This window comes from Coregonus lavaretus, assembly GCF_964263955.1.
Source record: "Coregonus lavaretus genome assembly, chromosome: 2".
NCBI lineage: Eukaryota > Metazoa > Chordata > Actinopteri > Salmoniformes > Salmonidae > Coregonus > Coregonus lavaretus.
The window spans coordinates 48,543,912-48,561,739 of record NC_139989.1 but is presented as its reverse complement, the minus strand read 5'-3'; the positions used below and the strand labels follow the sequence as shown (position 1 = coordinate 48,561,739).

The 17,828-nt window shown below is 45.7% G+C and overlaps 1 protein-coding gene across 1 annotated transcript; it reads right to left on the bottom strand.

Moving 5' to 3' along the window:
- Positions 1-1,354: 1,354 nt before the first annotated feature.
- LOC311105301 (xylosyltransferase 2-like) lies at positions 1,355-15,650 on the bottom strand. The gene is made up of 11 exons (XM_084147401.1): positions 15,510-15,650; positions 9,877-10,414; positions 9,273-9,448; positions 7,728-7,930; positions 6,940-7,020; positions 5,966-6,182; positions 5,449-5,625; positions 5,053-5,309; positions 4,636-4,831; positions 4,012-4,345; positions 1,355-3,745 (listed from the first exon to the last, which is right to left on the bottom strand). Exons 1-11 carry the CDS (start codon positions 15,639-15,641, stop codon positions 3,417-3,419), a joined length of 2,640 nt encoding a protein of 879 aa, XP_084003527.1. The 5' UTR covers positions 15,642-15,650; the 3' UTR covers positions 1,355-3,416.
- Positions 15,651-17,828: the final 2,178 nt, after the last annotated feature.

Here is a 17,828-nt window from a genome sequence, read left to right as displayed (position 1 = left end):
GAGATTAATGAAGTCATGGAAGCTGGCAGAGGGAATGGGTTCTCCACAAGCAGTCATCACACACTGAGATGTCCTAGCAATGCGCAACCATTCCAAAATGCTTACCTACATAGTCAGTCCAACTTTGAGATTATTACCTCTACATTACACATACATCTGAAATATCCACTCAAGTATAATGTGGACTGTTGTAGGACCTCCCATGTCACATAATGAAGGCATTGTTCACGCAGACAGAAGAGTTTACTTTCAAACTATTACAGAAAGACATACTTAAATATAAAATACTTAAAATATATATTTATAAAAGAGTACAAAGAGTACAGATTCTGTATATAAAGATAGGCTACCCCAATAGTATTGGCCAATTTAGCACATCATCTTATGCGAGTTCAGTCTCTTTGGTGATTTTAAATTAGCCTAAGTGTTAAGTGAAGTTATGAAAAAGTAGCCTAATCACCTTGTGCATTAGGTCCTCGTTATAGGGGAAAGTGATCTCGAGGGGAGTCAGGCAGTCCTCTGTATCCGTGTCCACCGCAGATGACCCATAGGCACTGTCTGAGTGAAGAGCCTCGCCCTGGTCAACACATTCCATTTCAGGGGTATTCTCCATAATGATATCCATCTCCTTATTTGTTCCCATTTATTCGTTCCAATAGAATATTTTTGTCGAGTTTTTTTTTTTTAAGCGGGGCTTTTAGATACGTCGCTGCAATAACTTTATCTCCCTTCCCCGCTCTCTCTCGTTTGCTGTCACTCTTCTCTACACTCACCGCCCCCTCCTTGTCTAGCTCTAAATCCCTTGCACTTGCAGCTTTGATACTGATGCTCCTGGCAAGAATTATAGCCACCTAGGGGGATCATTTCCGCAGAGTCGAATAAAAATTTAAAGCAAAGCGCTCCTACTAGAAGTGAACACGGAGGTGCTATACTATTTATGAAACCATGCGTGCGGTGAAGTGGAGGATGTGCATCGTGTTCAGCACCATGGAGAGCGCCTTTCTTCAGACGCAAAGCATCACGTGTCTTCTCTTTGGGATTACTGCGATTTAGCTATGTACTTTTGAGGGATGGATGAGGCATATTGAGTCATATCCTAAACCTGCTTTTAAACTAGTCATTGTGACCGAAATAATATATTGTATATCAATGACTAATTTCACACCTGAACACATGACCTCTTGGTTAATGATTATTGATACTATCCAGCCTCTCAGAGAGCCTTGGAAACCTGTTAAAATAATGCCATAAAGCACTGACATTACTCACTAGCAGAATACATTTCATTCTAGTCAAAACCGAGTCAAACTAAATACCCTAAAAAAGCATGACTGGACCAGATTAGATTTTTGTATTTGTTTTTTATTGTGCCACCAGTCAACCTGTTGTCATGTCAGTTTTACCAGAGGCGTTCTGTGATTGGCCAGCACTCCCCTCTCCAGTCCAGCATTGTCATGCCTCAGCGAGAGAGCCATTGCCACTATGTCATCATCATCAGAGTGAGTCATGAGTGGGCTGTGGGGTGATACAGCATGGATGGAAGATCCAGGAGAGGATCTGTTTCAAGTGACATTGAATGAAGGATGACACGTCCAAAAAATAATACAAGAAGTGTTTCTCAGTTTGACAGAGGGGTTGATATTGAATGGATGGACAAATATATATTTCTCAAAGACTAAAAGTCAAAAATAGTAATAGCCTATTCCATTTACACTAAACGGGGCTCTGCTATTCTTTCTGTTAAACGGAGGCTTCACTGAAGCAAGTTTGCAAGGGAAACAAGGTCACTTGTAAACTCATATAGTGGCAGAGAGACTGAAAAAAACTACATAAGTAGGGGTTTCAGCCAGTTTAGTTTTAAAACATTACAATTAAAAACTAAGGTATAGGGTAGGGTTTCATAATTGTCTAAAAAGGCAATATTTGCACATCTTGAAGCTATTCTCCCATTATAAACAGTTCATATTAACAAACAAAGTAAAGGCAGCTTTGATTTCTTGACCAGGCCGTGAAATAGTAGTTGACCACTCTTGGGCGGGAGTTTCAGTTGTAGAAATGCTTATGGACAAACATTAACATTAAAGTGGTAGGTACAGTAGATAACAGAGGAGTCTTCACTTTGTTGGCATACAGAGCATAGACAGCATGGACAGTACTGCACTGCATATACACTGATAGAGAAGAGGCAGCTAGGCCCAGAGCCATGTATTTAGAGAGTTGGGCCAATAAAGTTTCTGCATTATGATGCAATTGCATGACTGTCTACAATTAGAACAATATTCAAAATTCTAAAAGTTTGCCTAACTCTAAATATATGGCTCTGGCTAGGCCTATATAGCATAACTATGAGTAGACCCATTGAGAAGGGACGTAGTCCACTGTGAATATGATGATGACACAACACAGGAGAGCCAGGCCACTGTAGCCTTGAATATTACCCACATCAATTAGGCACTTCCTCTGACACACAAAACCCCCGGTGACTTTGCTTTGCAGTGATCATGGACAACAAAGACATTTCACATTTCAATGTTCAAGAAACAAACAAAACAAACATTCAAAAACATGTCACAGTAAACAGAACTCATGAGAGAAGAGGACTCTCTCCCAACTGTAACTGATTGTTGTGTCCCAGCTGGTACCATTCTTCCACCTCCAGGTGAGCTAGCTGCTCCAGATATGTTCTAGCAGCACTTTTCTACAAAGACATGTAAGTAAGCGAAGGGAAGAGGACGCCATGTCACCATTGTGACGACCTCCACCGTGACCTTTTAAGCTCCTACTCCTCCTCGTTGTCGTTCTCCAACTAGTGATCGACCCTGTCCTGCGTAACCTTACAGTCTTACAGTAAAGTGCACTTCCTCCATCTGCTGCTGAAGTTCTGATAATAATGCTTGAAAATAAGCATGAAGATCCTAGTCCAGAGGGCCCACTCCCCTCTGACAATACAACACAGCATTTAGCCACTGTCAAAATGTTGGCCACTGCTTTACATTCCTTAAAGCAGAAGAAAACTGTGCACTGAACAGAGTTCGAACATATGCGGGTGGGGTTCTCCTCTTTCCAAAGTTCTACCCAGAGAAACCCTGAATGAAGACTTATGTGCAGACAGATAACATAACAGAAATCGTCCATGTAACGATGCAATGACGTTTGAACACAAAAAAATCCTTTGTCTTGCAGTCTTCATGTGCACATTTCCAGCACGCATCTTCTCTGAAAAGGCCATGTAGCCTCTAAACTGAGAGCATAGCCACACCTCAGCATATGTAGGGAGAAGCCTTGTCTATTTAGGTGCTCTATGAGCTATGAGTTTGCCTCAGAGACCAGACCCCACTCTCCCCTCTCTCCTCAGGGCTCACATATCCTCTCCTCTCCCTCTCTAATGTAGTCCAGCATGCCTCCTCTCCGGGGGGCTACCTGATCCGGCCGTCACCTTTGACAGGGCCAAGTTCTGACTTGGGGTCTGGGGCGAGGGAGCTCCAGGTGGACTTGGTGCAGGGGCCCAGGGAAGGGCAGGGGCCCGGGGAGGGCTGGGTGGAGCACAGGTCCCCGGTCACCCAGAAGGCCCCCACGGTGCTGTCCACCCAGGCATCCAGGGGCTTGCCTACCAGCTGGGCCCTCTGCTGGGCCTCCTGCAGGGCAGGCTCCTGGGGGGGCAGCTTCAGAACAGATCTCAGCTGCTGGAAGCCCTGCTCTAGGTACAGGTTGCCTGGTGGCCCCGCGTGCAGCCAGCTGTCCTCCTCTGGATCAGGCAGGGTGGCAGGGGGAGGAAGAAAGGGAAGAGAGGAATGTTAGGGATCAGTTCACAACATCCTCATCAGATACATAAATACATACTGAGACAAGTCTTCTAGTGAGTTGAATTGGATAAGGAGGCTGAATGGCTGCACTGAATCAAACAGAACATCAAAGGGGCGAACTACCCTGAACTAAACTCTCTTTGGAACCACTTCACTTCCTGGTAAAAAGTATCGATGAACTACCCGACCCTCAAACCACCAGGCTCACCTTGGCGTAGTGGCTCTCGTCCTTTGAAGGCCAGGGGCATGACGACGAAGCGAGCCTCGGCCACGCGCTCCCACAGCCTGAGCACCCTGACTGTCCAGGCCCCGGGGCGGAGCGGCCGCTGCAGCGGGGGCTTGTACTGCGTGTACTCTGCATCCACATCCACGCTGATGTCATAAGATGCCGCCACCGTCTGGGCGGGGTCGATCCACACGATGGTAGCAGTGAGGTTGGGCCCCCTCACCCACCTCTGTACCGCCACCGGCTCGTCCAGCGGCCCGATCACACCGCCGAAGTTCCGGAAGATTCTCTCCTTGGGGTCCCACTCTGTGCCCACCTGAGGGGGAAAAATAAGCAGACACAGACATTTTACATCAATGTGTTAGGGCAGTCTTGTATCCTTGTTGTACTAATGGTATTCTAACTTCTTAATTTGTATCCAACATCTAGACTACAGTAGATATGGGTATTTCATCATCAAACTAGGTCCACAAACGTGTTCATCCGTAGTCTCAGCCCTTGCCATACACCACTATCTAAACTGCAACAACCTTGACTGTACACAATACCCATAGAAATACAGACAGACAGACATCTAACTATCTATCTATCTCAGCTCCAACCCACCTCCAGGTTCTTGAGCCTCTCAAACTCCCTGAGGGTTTTCTCCAGCTGCATGGTGGCCTGAGGCACGGCCCACACCTCCACCGTTTCCCTGACCCTTGACCCCACGTTCTGCACCTCCTGACGGACCAGGTAGCCCTGGAAACGCTCGTCGTAGAAATACAGGTGCACCGACACCGGGTAGCCTATTGGCTCATACCTGCACAAAAGGAGGAAGAGATATTTGAATAGACAATATGAGAAGGTCAAATAAATTGAGATATCTGTTTAGTGTGTATATCAATAATTAAACCTGGACTTAAGTTGTCCTTCTTTTGAAGAAATCTATCTATTGAGCCTCAACTAGCCTAAGTAATAGTGAAATATTCCACTCTGAATCTACCATTTGGAAAGATTGTAGTATTCAGGGCAGGGCCTCACTTGCAGGTATCCAGGCTGGTCTGGCTGCTCTCCAGGCTCCTGAGGCCCAGGCGGAAGAAGGAGGAGTAGGCCGTGAGGGCCACGTCACTGAGGGAGCCCACCCCATCCGCCCGCTCAAACAGGCTCTCCCAGTAGGCCTTGATGGCCACCGTCCCTGGGGCGTAGTGCCCATACAGGTGGGTGTCCAGGATGTCTATAGCCTCCTGGTTCACCATGGACTCAAACTTACGGGCAAAGAACGTGGGCCGGGTCAGTTGCTGTGGGGGAATGAACACATGAGAATCAAGGTTAAATACTACACTTGTTGGCTGAGGAGGAGTGCAGCAGTTAAGGACACTCAATTTGAACTCATGATGGGTACAACAGTGCCCTCTCCTGGCTGGCTGGCTGACTGACCTGTATCCTGATGAGGTCCTGTGGTTTGAAGTCGTTGGGGGAGCAGCCGCACCAGTCCACTATGTGTTTGTACTGACACTTACAGCCCAGCTTCCTGTTCCAGTTGGTTACACGCAGGTTGTTGTCCACCAGAGAGTCACACATGTGACTGTTCCCCAGCACTGTGTGGAAGAAGGACTGGAACAGAGAGGAGGGATTATATTAATATTTCAAACACTGGGTTATGTGGCATTTACTGTAAATAGAATTGCAACATTTCACCATCTCCACAGGGATTCCTGAACAATGAAGACAATCCAGACATGTTTCAAAACATCAAATCAATACTTTTGACTCTAGTGTACAACATTCAATACTAAGATATGACCTCAACCAACCCACTTTAACTGGCAGCTAAACGCTCTGTGACCCCCTCTTCAGTCTAGCACCTCTAATGCCCAGAGAGGCTGTGACTGAAGCAGTCACATTGTCATCTTCACCACTACATTTCACCATCATCATTTTCCCTGTCCATTACCTCAGCGGGGAGCAGGGCGTAGGTGTAGAACTGTTTCAGGCCCGCCACCAGCTCATCCTGGGAGTTGATGACGTACTCTACGAAGCGCCTGGTGAGGGAGAACCAGTCAGAGCCCCCAGACACCTCCAGGCCCTCAGGGATGGTCCGCTCACCCAGCCGCCACATGTGGTTGTCACACTCATGGAACAGCCGGTCCAGACCCTGCTTCTTTATGAACCTGGAGGTCACAGGCAGTGTTCATTTCGTCAACAATAACTATGACAAAATAAATTAGTCAACAACCTATTTTTCCTTTTGATCTGTTTTGTCCAATCAGAAACAGCCTTTGCATAATATAATGCAATCCTCTCATTGGTCTTTCAGTTGCGCATGCTGATTGAGCTGATCTGCCCGGCTCTCCCACACACAGCTACCAGGCGGCCACTTCAGTCTAGAGTGTTAGTAAACTGATAACTAAAACTATGAAGGATGAAATTACTAAAATGTGTAATTTTAGTAAAAGTTAAAGCTATTTTAGTCAAAAGACTAAGACTAAATCTAAAATAGCTGCCAAAATTAACACTACACAGGGAAGAACAGTGATTAAGAGTTATTCATTTATCTAACCACTACTTTACCAAGCAAGTTCATTGACAACCTGTTACCTAACTTCAGCAATAATAATCAGCAATAATAACTGATCTTAAATAGTTTGTCAGAGAGCTGTCCTTGACTATATGGGAAATAAACATCAAACAGAAGCTTTACATCATAATCATCATTCCTTTAATTTTCCCTTCCAACATCTTAGTCCTCTCCTCCAATATGAAAGCTTAACCATTACATCATACTGAGTGAAGCTAAGCTTGATGAGAAGAGCAGTGGAGGAAAATCTCAGCCGATGTGAGCGGTGTCAGACACTAACAGTAAGAGCCAAGTGTGTCAGACAGACTGACGAGGCTGTGAGTCAGAGGTTTCCTAACTAAGCGCCCTACCTCGCGTTCTCCCGCCCATGTGACTTGAGGAAGTTCTGGTCTCTGTGCTGTGACAGAAAAGCCACCAGTTCATCGTTGGTCCTGCCGGAAGGCGATAGGCCGAGGAGAAGACAGAAAGAAAGGAGTGAAGGAAAAAAGAAGAGGAGAGGATTAGGTTGGGAATAAAACGCTGACTGGAGCGTGGCGCGAGGACTTTCCCTGGGTGGAATTAGCCGCTGTCGGCAGGATTTGGGAGGCAGCGGCGGCTCCTCTGTGTGCATCCAAGTATTCCCGTTTATTCCCCCCCTTTAAACCCTGGGACGGTTCAGGATGATTGGCCACTGCTCTGGAAGCAGCTCAGAAGGGCCTCAGAAATCCACCCCAGAACTGATTGACAAGAAAGAGGCGATTTAGCAGTCTGTCTCTGTGCATCAGTGACCAAAACAGTCCATGACAGTCTGGGCTTTCAACTAGCAGGAGACGTGGCTCTCCTTTATCTTGTAGCTATAGGAGTCAAAGTCACTGCAGGTCAACGGAATAATTGAATAAAATCGCAGTGAGACCAAAAAGCTCCGCAACAGATGAAAGGCTCAGACAGGCACAAATGAAAATACAAATCCAGAGCACGTTTCTTCTAAACAGATTGAGAGTTGTGTGGTAGGAGGAATACAGATATTACAAATGTGATCATATTGTGGAGCATTTTGATTGAGATCAAGTCTTCATCACACATATGTCAATTAACCATAATAAACATTAAACAATAGTTTCAAAGCCAATCATATGACAGTGGTGTTATAGTCACTGACCTGGTGGGGAAGTCAGTGGCACTGAGGTTGATGAAGAAGTCCCAATTCCAGTCCAGCATGGAGAGCAGGTCCTGCATGCTGCGCAGGTAGGCCTTCAGCAGGCTGGCACCGCCCCAGATGGTCACCATGCGCCAGGGCGTGGCACGCACATTGGGGTACTGCTGGGCGATCTGAAGCACCTCCCGATGCAGGTAGTTGGAGCGCTGGGGGGGTTAGGAGACATTTACATGCACAGTAATAATCTGATATTAAACTGATTATGGCAGTTGGCAAATTATGCATTAGTCATGTAAACACCTTACTCTGCTTATCTTAATGAGCGTACAGTCAAAATCGAAGTAAGCATAAGCCGATTAAAACACCTGGTTTTCTGAGCAATTTTTTGAATTATTAGGACATGTAAACACCTTAAGGTAACATAATCTGCCTACTGCCATAATCAGTTTCATATTGAATTATTAAAACAGGCACGTGCAAAGAAATCAATAGAATCTACTGGTATGAAATAGCTGTAGGTTCTTCTGACAGCAGGACATGAAGAAAGAATGAGAAGAACTCAGCTAAGAGGCTACTTCCAAACCGTAAAGAAGACCATTAAACATTCAGAGGGAAAGATGGATGGGGGGGCTGCAGCAGGGTTGGTGACAACAGGCCTGAAGGTATGAGAGATGAGATTCTTGCGATGAGAAGAGGAGCAGGTAGAAAGTGTTGTGACAGGGCCCAGCTCCAGGCTAACACAGGGAGAGAGTGGCCTGCTCTGCTGGGCAGGTAGAGAGAGGAGGGCTGCCTGGCGGAAGGACTCCAGAACAACCTGACCTGCTTTCCATCCTGTCCCATCCCTCAAGGCGCCTGCCTACCCGTCCCAGTGAGAGGAGCGATAAGGTGGTGGGTCGTTAGCGTCTAGTGTAGTCTCAACGGTGGGAGCCCATTGACTCCTCATTTATCAATGCTTTCCCTTCCCTTCTACTCTGCAGTGTTAAACTGTTGCTCTGAGCTCTATGGCTCTGCAGCTGTGTATACATGCTACCAGGAGCTGGGGTGAGCAACCTGTGTAGACATCCCCCTCTTATAGCTCCCACTTCTCCTACAGCAACCAGACAAACCCCTCTATCCTGACTAATCCTCCAACCACTTCCTTACCTGAGGGTTATTATAGACTCTACTACACATGAAAAACACAGTGACCTCATCAAGCATGTACGAGTCAGCGGGACCCTCCAGGTTAGACCTCCTGCCAGCATATGAGAAGCAGAGACGCAATTCTACATATCAAGGCGTCCTCATAAGCTAACAAGAAACATGCGGAGTACGATAAAGCATAAGCTTAATCGTACCCCCTCTGTATGACCTTTGTGTGATTATTTGATCCTGAACATCCAAATGACAAAATACAATTTCCAGCCATAAGAGACTGTATGGTGCATCTAGGAAAGTTCCAACTAAGTAATCCTTTTTTTGTGAACAATTTTTATTGAATGTTTTTATTCAAGATGAAATCCTTCTTGAACCAATCACAGTATAGTGTGTATGTCTGCCAGTAGTTACCTTGTCCACGTGGATGTAGTAGAAGTGGTCTCGGTGGTATATGGCTTTGATGAGGCGTTTGAGCTGTCTGATGGCCCGGCCGTGGACCACCAGGACGAAGGCTACCCTGACTGGGTTCTCCACTTTGGACAGGTCATTGTCCAGCTCATCAGCTGTCTGGACCGGGCTGGAAAAACCTGGGATGAGGACACAACACACAGGATGAGAGAGAGGATCATGGGAATGAGCCTCTGGATACAGACTCTTTGGATGATACACATGGGACTGATTAACAGTCCGATAATGGAAAATAGGTAGTCCTCAAACCCCTACTGTACAGGTGGATGAGGGGTGGGGGGGTGGGAGCTGCCAAAAGAGTACATTCACAGACATCTATGTTTTTGCAAAGGAAATCATTTTACATTAAAACAAGAAATGGAACTGCAAATGTAATATTCATGCATTGATTTAGCCTTGGGGGGCACTTCAAGGCATAAATGAAAAATGTACCAGGGAGAAAAAATATCCAATAGATCATTAAGAGTCTGCAGTGTGTGGGCTGTCTGCATGTACTGTTAGTCTCTGATCCCTAGAGGAATGATGGCTAGGTAGGGGTGTGTCTCACCGTGCTGCGGGCAGAACTGAGGCAGTGCCCTTGGCATGAGCTGCCCGGCCTGATGCTGGCACACAATGTTGGCGATCTCCTGCCGGCACTGCCGCGAGCCGGCGCGGTGCAGGGCTGACAGGGCATCCTTGCCCATGATGTCACACTTGGGCACAAAGTCGCTGCTGGGGGCATGGGGTGCCCCCTCCACGCTGCCCGGTTCCCCTGGCATGGCTGGAGGGGGTAGTCTGGCCGCCCCCTCCCCTCCGCCCCGGGTATCAGTGAAGTTACGGCTGCTGGAGGGGTCGTGGGGAGGAACACCGTCAGCTGCTACCCCTACCCCCTGGCCCAGGGGCACCTTCACCCTGACGGTGGGCTTCCCCCGGCGCTTGTTGCCCCTCCGGAGGGCGCTGGCGGCCGTGGCCCCCGTCCTCTCCAGCCTGCTGTTCCATCGGGCCCCGCTCCTCCCAGACAAGGCGTTCTGTCTCTCCCAGCCCACCGCCTCCCTTTTGGGGTCCTGGCTGTTGTGGTCAGGCAGCTTAGACCGACGTGTTTTCCTCTGGGGAGGGGGGAGAGAGTTAGCACAGAGAAGATTCTCATTCTCCTCCTTTCCTGTCGATACACTACACAACATACTGGGACCAATCAAATTATTAGGAAGAGTGTTTGTGAAACGAGAAGATGATTCACCCTCTAAGAACAACCAAAACAAGACGACAACAGAGCAGGAGCACCAGAGGCGAGATATGTTTACAGTGTGTTTTGTTTTTGCTCAGGGTTATTTTTAGCCCCCCCTCTTCCTTTTGTGGAAGTAATCAGAGAAGGCACAACATACAGATGGGTAATGAAGGCAGTGATTCACCGCGGTGACCTCAATAAACGCACAGCACAGAGCGCACACAGCGCATGCATGGACAATCAGTCACACCACATGAAATTGGGCATATGCTCACATCTACAATGAGAGTCCTTATCAGAGCACTGCGGGGAGTGTGTGTATGTATATATGTGTGTGTGACAGACAGAGAAGTCCTCTGAGGAGTAATTAGTGAGGCCTGTAAATGGGCAACGACAGACAGACAGACAGACAGGCAGGCAGGCAGGCAGGGGGAGCTGGAGGGCTGCCACGCTCTGAGCTGCCCAATAAGATCACTGTCGGCCAGAGGCCAAGTGGCCTTATCAGCAGCCACCCCTGCAACCCCAGGAGCGCTGAGCGCAGCGCTGCCCACTTCAGCACCCAGCCCTAAGCCCCTGCCACTTCAACTCTACAGTGCACAGCAATGGCCCTCCACCAACACTACCTTGGGAGGAGGGTGTGTGTGGTTTGGGGGCGGGGGGGGGGGGGGGGGGCAGGGACACTCCAGTCACAATGTTATTTTTTCCCTCAGTGAGACTGTTGTATCTTACATTTGAAAAAAAGATTTCACTGAGCAAATAATTTGATTTCAAAGCAAGACTTTGGACAGAGAAATCAAAAGTCAACAGTAAAGCCTCTCAGAGCAAAGCCTTCCTGTTCATCTTGTTTATCTGTGGATCCCAAAAGGAATGGTACACAACTAGGTTACATTTTTTGATGTGCCTGAATGTGATGCAAGTTTCAAAACCACGTTTTTTTAAGGTCTATCCCTTCATTCACATTCTGAGCAACTAAGTAAAAACATAAGACAAAAAACCATCATGACTCTTCTGGCTCTAAGGGTGTTTCTGGTGGTTAGTGGAGATAAACAGGGAAACATAACTTCTCACCACACTCTTATTGGAATGCAAAAAATGGGGCATCCACAAATGGATGCATCGAAAGCAGCAACCCCCCAGCTATTTTCACTTCTGGCAGGACAATATCACAGCTTACCACGCTGGCTTATTGGAATTGTACAGAAGGGCCCCAAAATATGCACCTGGAGAGGGGATAGAAAAACAGGGAGTGGGCATGGCCCTGAGTGGGCCCTCACCACACGGCGCTGGCACAGAGACAGACCAGAGCACAGACTGTGGGAACAGAGGCTATGGCCTGGGACAGACAGCACAAGGCAGGGAGATAGACCAGTGCCAGTCTGCCAGCCAGTCGCCAACCCACACAACACAGCTCCTGATCGCCCAGTGCACCACAAATGCTGTTCCAGTTAAAAAACCATTTGTCCACAATGATGTTACAGCCCAGCCCCATTGAATGTGTTTTAATTCAAGGAGTCTATTGAAAAGCATCATAGGGCAAAAAATCCATATTTTAAAAGAGTGTTACTCTACTGGTGGTTCACTGGTTCAAACATCTACCAAATGTTATGTGGACTTGGGCAATGTTATCATATTGTAGAGAAACACAGCAATTTCAATTAAACTTTTCACAATTTTTCACACTTTTTAATTAACGCTCTCACATCAGAGGCGGGTTTCTTTTCTTTTTTTCTTTCCAATTAGTTGAAGCCATATCACTGCCTTCATCTCCATGTGAGGGGAGCGGACCAGCATGCCCCAGCAGCTCTTTATGAAGCCACTGACTGGGGATGACGGAACAGAAGGTGCGGTTTTCTTCACTTCTTCTCAAGTCCTCTTCTGTGGGGGCTATAATAGGATGCATGTGTTTGTGTTCACACATGCACAGCAAGCTTCTGATTAGAGCAGATGTGAGTTACATCGAGGCCACTGAGCAGAGAGGGATTCAGTCCACTCACTCAGCCCTGCATAGGCCCCAGCTCTATACACACACTCACTCAGAAGGGGGAGGGCCACTGCCATTGTGTTAAATACATATTTTTCTCCATTTTAGTCATTTAGCAGACGCTCTTATCCAGGGGGACTTAAAGTAGTGAGTGCATACATTTTTCATACTGTTCCCCCGTGGGAATCGAACCCACAACCATGGCGTTGCAATGCTCTACCAACTGAGCCACACGGGAACTGAAAAAAGCCCTCCTCCAGCCTCCCGATAACCTCATTTATCACATGATTTACCTAACAAAAGGTACATTTCAGTAGGCGGTTGGTACAAGGTTCAAAATTATGTTGCACCATTGGGCGGTGGGCGTATAAATGTGCCTTTGTTTAAGCTGGCTGGCTCAGGACTGAGGACTGAAGTGATGGTAATAGCTGGATGCATCCTTATGGAATGAACATGGAGAGTAACAGAGGAAGGCCCTAAAAATTGTCAAAGACTCCAGCCACCCTAGTCATAGACTGTTCTCTCTGCTACCGCACGGTCAAGCGGTACCGGAGCACCAAGTCTAGGTCCAAAAGGCTTCTTAACAGCTTCTACACCCAAGCCATAAGACTCCTGAACATCTAATCAAATGGCTACCCGGACTATTTGCATTGTCCTCCCCCCCTCTTTTATGCTGCTGCTGCTCTGTTTATTATCTATGCATAGTCACTTTAACTATACCTACATGTACATATTACCTCAATTACCTCGACTAACCGGTGCCCCCGCACATTGACTCTGTACCGTACCGCCTGTATATAGCCTTGCTACTGTTATTTCTACTGCTTTTATTTTTTTACTTACCTATTGTTTACTTAACACTTATTTTTCTTAAAACTGCATTGTTGGTTAAGGGCTTGTAAGTAAGCATTTCACTGCAAGGTACCTGTTGTATTCGGCGCATGTGACAAATACAATTTGATTTGATTTGATTTAAAGCAATCTACTAGATGTCACAATAGGAACATCCTGCTCTCAAGACGATCTCATGTCATGTCACATTTCCTGTTTACACTGTGTCCGTCCAAAGGGAAATGCATTCATTGCATCTTGGCTGTTATAAATTCAGACAGATGGTTGATGTAATGCTCCTATTGGTCCAAGTAATAACATATTTTTGATTGCGATAAGGGACGTAGCATAGAAACACATTAAGCAGAGAATGGCTAATGGTGGGTTTACTCCAAGAAATAATATAGATTTAACACATCACCAGTGAAACACACAGTCCAGAGACACAGAGTTCCAGAGAAAACCTACCCACCCTATGCACAGTGCCTTTTCTGGGGCCCTCCTTAGATGCTTCCTCTCCCTCCACGTATGCACAGTTCAGTGAGACAGCTCTGTGTGACCACCCGAGCCACGGCCTGTTCACCCTGCTACCATCTAGAAGGCGAGGTCAGTACAGGTGCATCAAAGCTGGGACCGAGAGACTGAAAAACTGCTTCTATCTCAAGGCCATCAGACTGTTAAATAGCCTTCACTAGCCGGCTACCACCTGGTTACTCAACCCTGCACCTTAGAGGCTGCTGCCCTATGTACATAGACATGGAATCACTGGTCACTTTGCTCGTCCTAATATTTATATATTTCTTAATTCCATTATTTTACTTTTAGATGTGTGTATTGTTGTGAATTGTTAGATACTACTGCACTGTTGGAGATAGGAACACAAGCATTTCACTACACCCACAATAACATCTGCTAAATATGTTTATGTGACCAATACAATTTGATTTGATCAGTCTGGAGGGTTATGCACACACGCAACACATGTCACATCATGAAAGGCAGAGCGGGACTTCAGACTCTCTTTCAGCACACATTCCTGAGGCTGAGTCTGTATCAATGCCTCAAATGATAACTAAATGCAAGCCCCTGGGGCTAAATCTGTTGACAGCTCACAAGGACTTTATTTGAAGAAGAAATGGGAGGTTCCAGGCCACTGCCTCTAGGGTAGTGTTCCAGGTGTGTGTGTGAGATTGGAGAGCCAAGATTCCCATGGATAAGTATGTTATAGGTCGGTTCAGAAGCTCTAGTTCAGTCAGTACTTTAGAAAATATAGACCAAATTGGCTAAATGCGTTGTTTAACTAGAAACAGTTCAGGTTTAATGTTATACTTGGAAAGAATGCAAGTCAATTACTATGCTTATATCAAGACCAATAAATTGTGAATTAAACTGAGAGTAAATGACTAAGATGACTATGGTATGCAATGGATCATGAGCCAACTCAGATAGCTTGGTGCAAGAACAAGGAAAGATGAGCCAGAGGGAAGCATGACCGCACATTCCATATGCTTGCTCCAAGTCGTTGCATGTCATAAATTGACATTATACTCGCAAGTCTTGACACCTACTTTGAATAATCACCGAATCTATTAATCCTGTTGGCAAGCCAGATAATCAACCTCGCCATGTATTTCCGTTATCTTCATCACTACACAGTCACACAATACTAATTGAAGTGACAGTCGCAGCACCAATCAACATTCATCCAAGGACATGCCAAGTCACAACAGAATGAAATGAGAGCCTACACAATGTGCCCTGTTTTTAAATGTTTTGCTTGCTAGTTAGCTGGTTGGCAGTTTACAGTTTACAACAAAATGCCCTCATACGTTATTATGCGTATACTCAGGAAACGTCTAACCTGAATTCTGGAGACAGGTTGGCCAAACAAAGAAGTGGTTCACTTCAAGTATTATTGATTCTTGAACTAGTCTAGTGTAGTTTAACTAGCGAGTTGGTTTAAATCTGCAATTCTAGCTATAATACGCGTACAAGGAATAAGCTTCCTACGAACTAGCTTTGGTTAACTACAGTATCTTTACTGTAGTTCGCTACAGTACAAGAGACAGCTAGCTAACGTTTACGTTAGCATAGTACGCTAGCTTGCTTTAGAGACCAAATCTTATCTTAACCAGCTAACCAAAATCATATTAAGCTTTCTTACCTCCGCCTCGCCCTCTTCGAGACTTCTCAGACTCCATACCACTAGCCCTTGAATCAGAAGAATCGTTAACGCGGCGGCAATCGCTAGTTTGTATCGTCGGAGGAGCTTCTGCACTCTGACGCTGGCCACCATTTTTCCGATTCTAGTTTACGTGAGCGCGTGCCAGGGGAGTAGAGAAGCAACGCACGCGCACGCAACTGATAGACTTGCATTTCCTCAGCGTAGAAGTTGTAGGCAGGCTAATGATTGCATATTTTTGGTTTAAATCTAAGTTTAAGTCTTATACAATACGTTTGATTATTATTTTTTGTTTTTAAGAATGTTATAGGTTTACAGCTAGATAGTTTTATAGAAAATTTGACATTTACATGATGAACAGAACAAATACAATTAAAGCATATCATCATTAGTAATAACATTGTATTGAATGTATTTAGATTTTAATACAAAATACTATTTACGTGTTCCTAATTACATATAAGGATGAAAAGTGCCGCCCTTTCTATAGCCTACAACGTTTTGTCAATCCTCTTTATATGGTTTATTATATTATGAACCATCATGATCATTATGGATCCTTTTTATCATGATAATCAGATTCTATAATTTTGTTATAGCTTGTAGCAGCTCAGTGTCATATATTTAGCTACAGTGCGTTCAGAAAGTATTCAGACCCCTTGACTTTTTCCACATTTTGTTACAGCCTTGTTCTAAAATTGATTAAATAAAACATTTTCCTCAGCAAACTACACACAACACCCCATAATGACAAAGCGAAAACAGGTTTTTAGACATTTTTGGAAATGTATAAAAAAAAAAAAAAAAATACCCTATTTACATAAGTATTCAGACCCTTTGCTATGAGACTCGAAATTGAGCTCAGGTGCATTCTGTTTCCATTGATCATCCTTGAGATGTTTCTACACCTTGATTGGAGTCCACTTGTGGTAAATTCAATTGATTAGACATGATTTGGAAAGGCACACACCTGTCTATATACAGTGAGGGAAAAAAGTATTTGATCCCCTGCTGATTTTGTACGTTTGCCCACTGACAAAGACATGATCAGTCTATAATTTTAATGGTAGGTTTATTTGAACAGTGAGAGACAGAATAACAACAACAAAAATCCTGAAAAACGCATGTCAAAAATGTTATAAATTGATTTGCATTTTAATGAGGGAAATAAGTATTTGACACCTCTGCAAAACATTACTTAGTACTTGGTGGCAAAACCCTTGTTGGCAATCACAGAGGTCAGACGTTTCTTGTAGTTGGCCACCAGGTTTGCACACATCTCAGGAGGGATTTTGTTCCACTCCTCTTTGCAGATCTTCTCCAAGTCATTAAGGTTTCGAGGCTGACGTTTGGCAACTCGAACCTTCAGCTCCCTCCACAGATTTTCTATGGGATTAAGGTCTGGAGACTGGCTAGGCCACTCCAGGACCTTAATGTGCTTCTTCTTGAGCCACTCCTTTGTTGCCTTGGCCGTGTGTTTTGGGTCATTGTCATGCTGGAATACCCATCCACGACCCATTTTCAATGACCTGGCTGAGGGAAGGAGGTTCTCACCCAAGATTTGACGGTACATGGCCCCGTCCATCGTCCCTTTGATGCGGTGAAGTTGTCCTGTCCCCTTAGCAGAAAAACACCCCCAAAGCATAATGTTTCCACCTCCATGTTTGACGGTGGGGATGGTGTTCTTGGGGTCATAGGCAGCATTCCTCCTCCTCCAAACACGGGAGTTGAGTTGATGCCAAAGAGCTCGATTTTGGTCTCATCTGACCACAACACTTTCACCCAGTTCTCCTCTGAATCATTCAGATGTTCATTGGCAAACTTCAGACGGCCCTGTATATGTGCTTTCTTGAGCAGGAGGACCTTGCGGGCGCTGCAGGATTTCAGTCCTTCACAGCGTAGTGTGTTACCAATTGTTTTCTTGGTGACTATGGTCCCAGCTGCCTTGAGATCATTGACAAGATCCTCCTGTGTAGTTATGTGCTGATTCCTCACCGTTCTCATGATCATTGCAACTCCACAAGGTGAGATCTTGCATGGAGCCCCAGGCCGAGGGAGAGTGACAGTTATTTTGTGTTTCTTCCATTTGCGAATAATCGCACCAACTGTTGTCACCTTCTCACCAAGTTGCTTGGCGATGGTCTTGTAGCCTATTCCAGCCTTGTGTAGGTCTACAATCTTGTCCCTGACATCCTTGGAGAGCTCTTTGGTCTTGGCCATGGTGGAGAGTTTGGAGTCTGATTGATTGATTGCTTCTGTGGACAGTGTCTTTTATACAGGTAACAAGCTGAGATTAGGAGC

Coding starts and splice junctions, on each gene's coding strand:
- LOC311105301 (XM_084147401.1), bottom strand. CDS start 15,641: ATGGTGGCCAGCGTCAGAGTGCAGAAGCTCCTCCGACGATACAAACTA. Junction 7,931..9,272: donor ACTACATCCACGTGGACAAG/GTAACTACTGGC, acceptor TAACCCCCCCAG/CGCTCCAACTACCTGCATCG. Junction 5,310..5,448: donor AGGACCTCATCAGGATACAG/GTCAGTCAGCCA, acceptor ATTCCCCCACAG/CAACTGACCCGGCCCACGTT.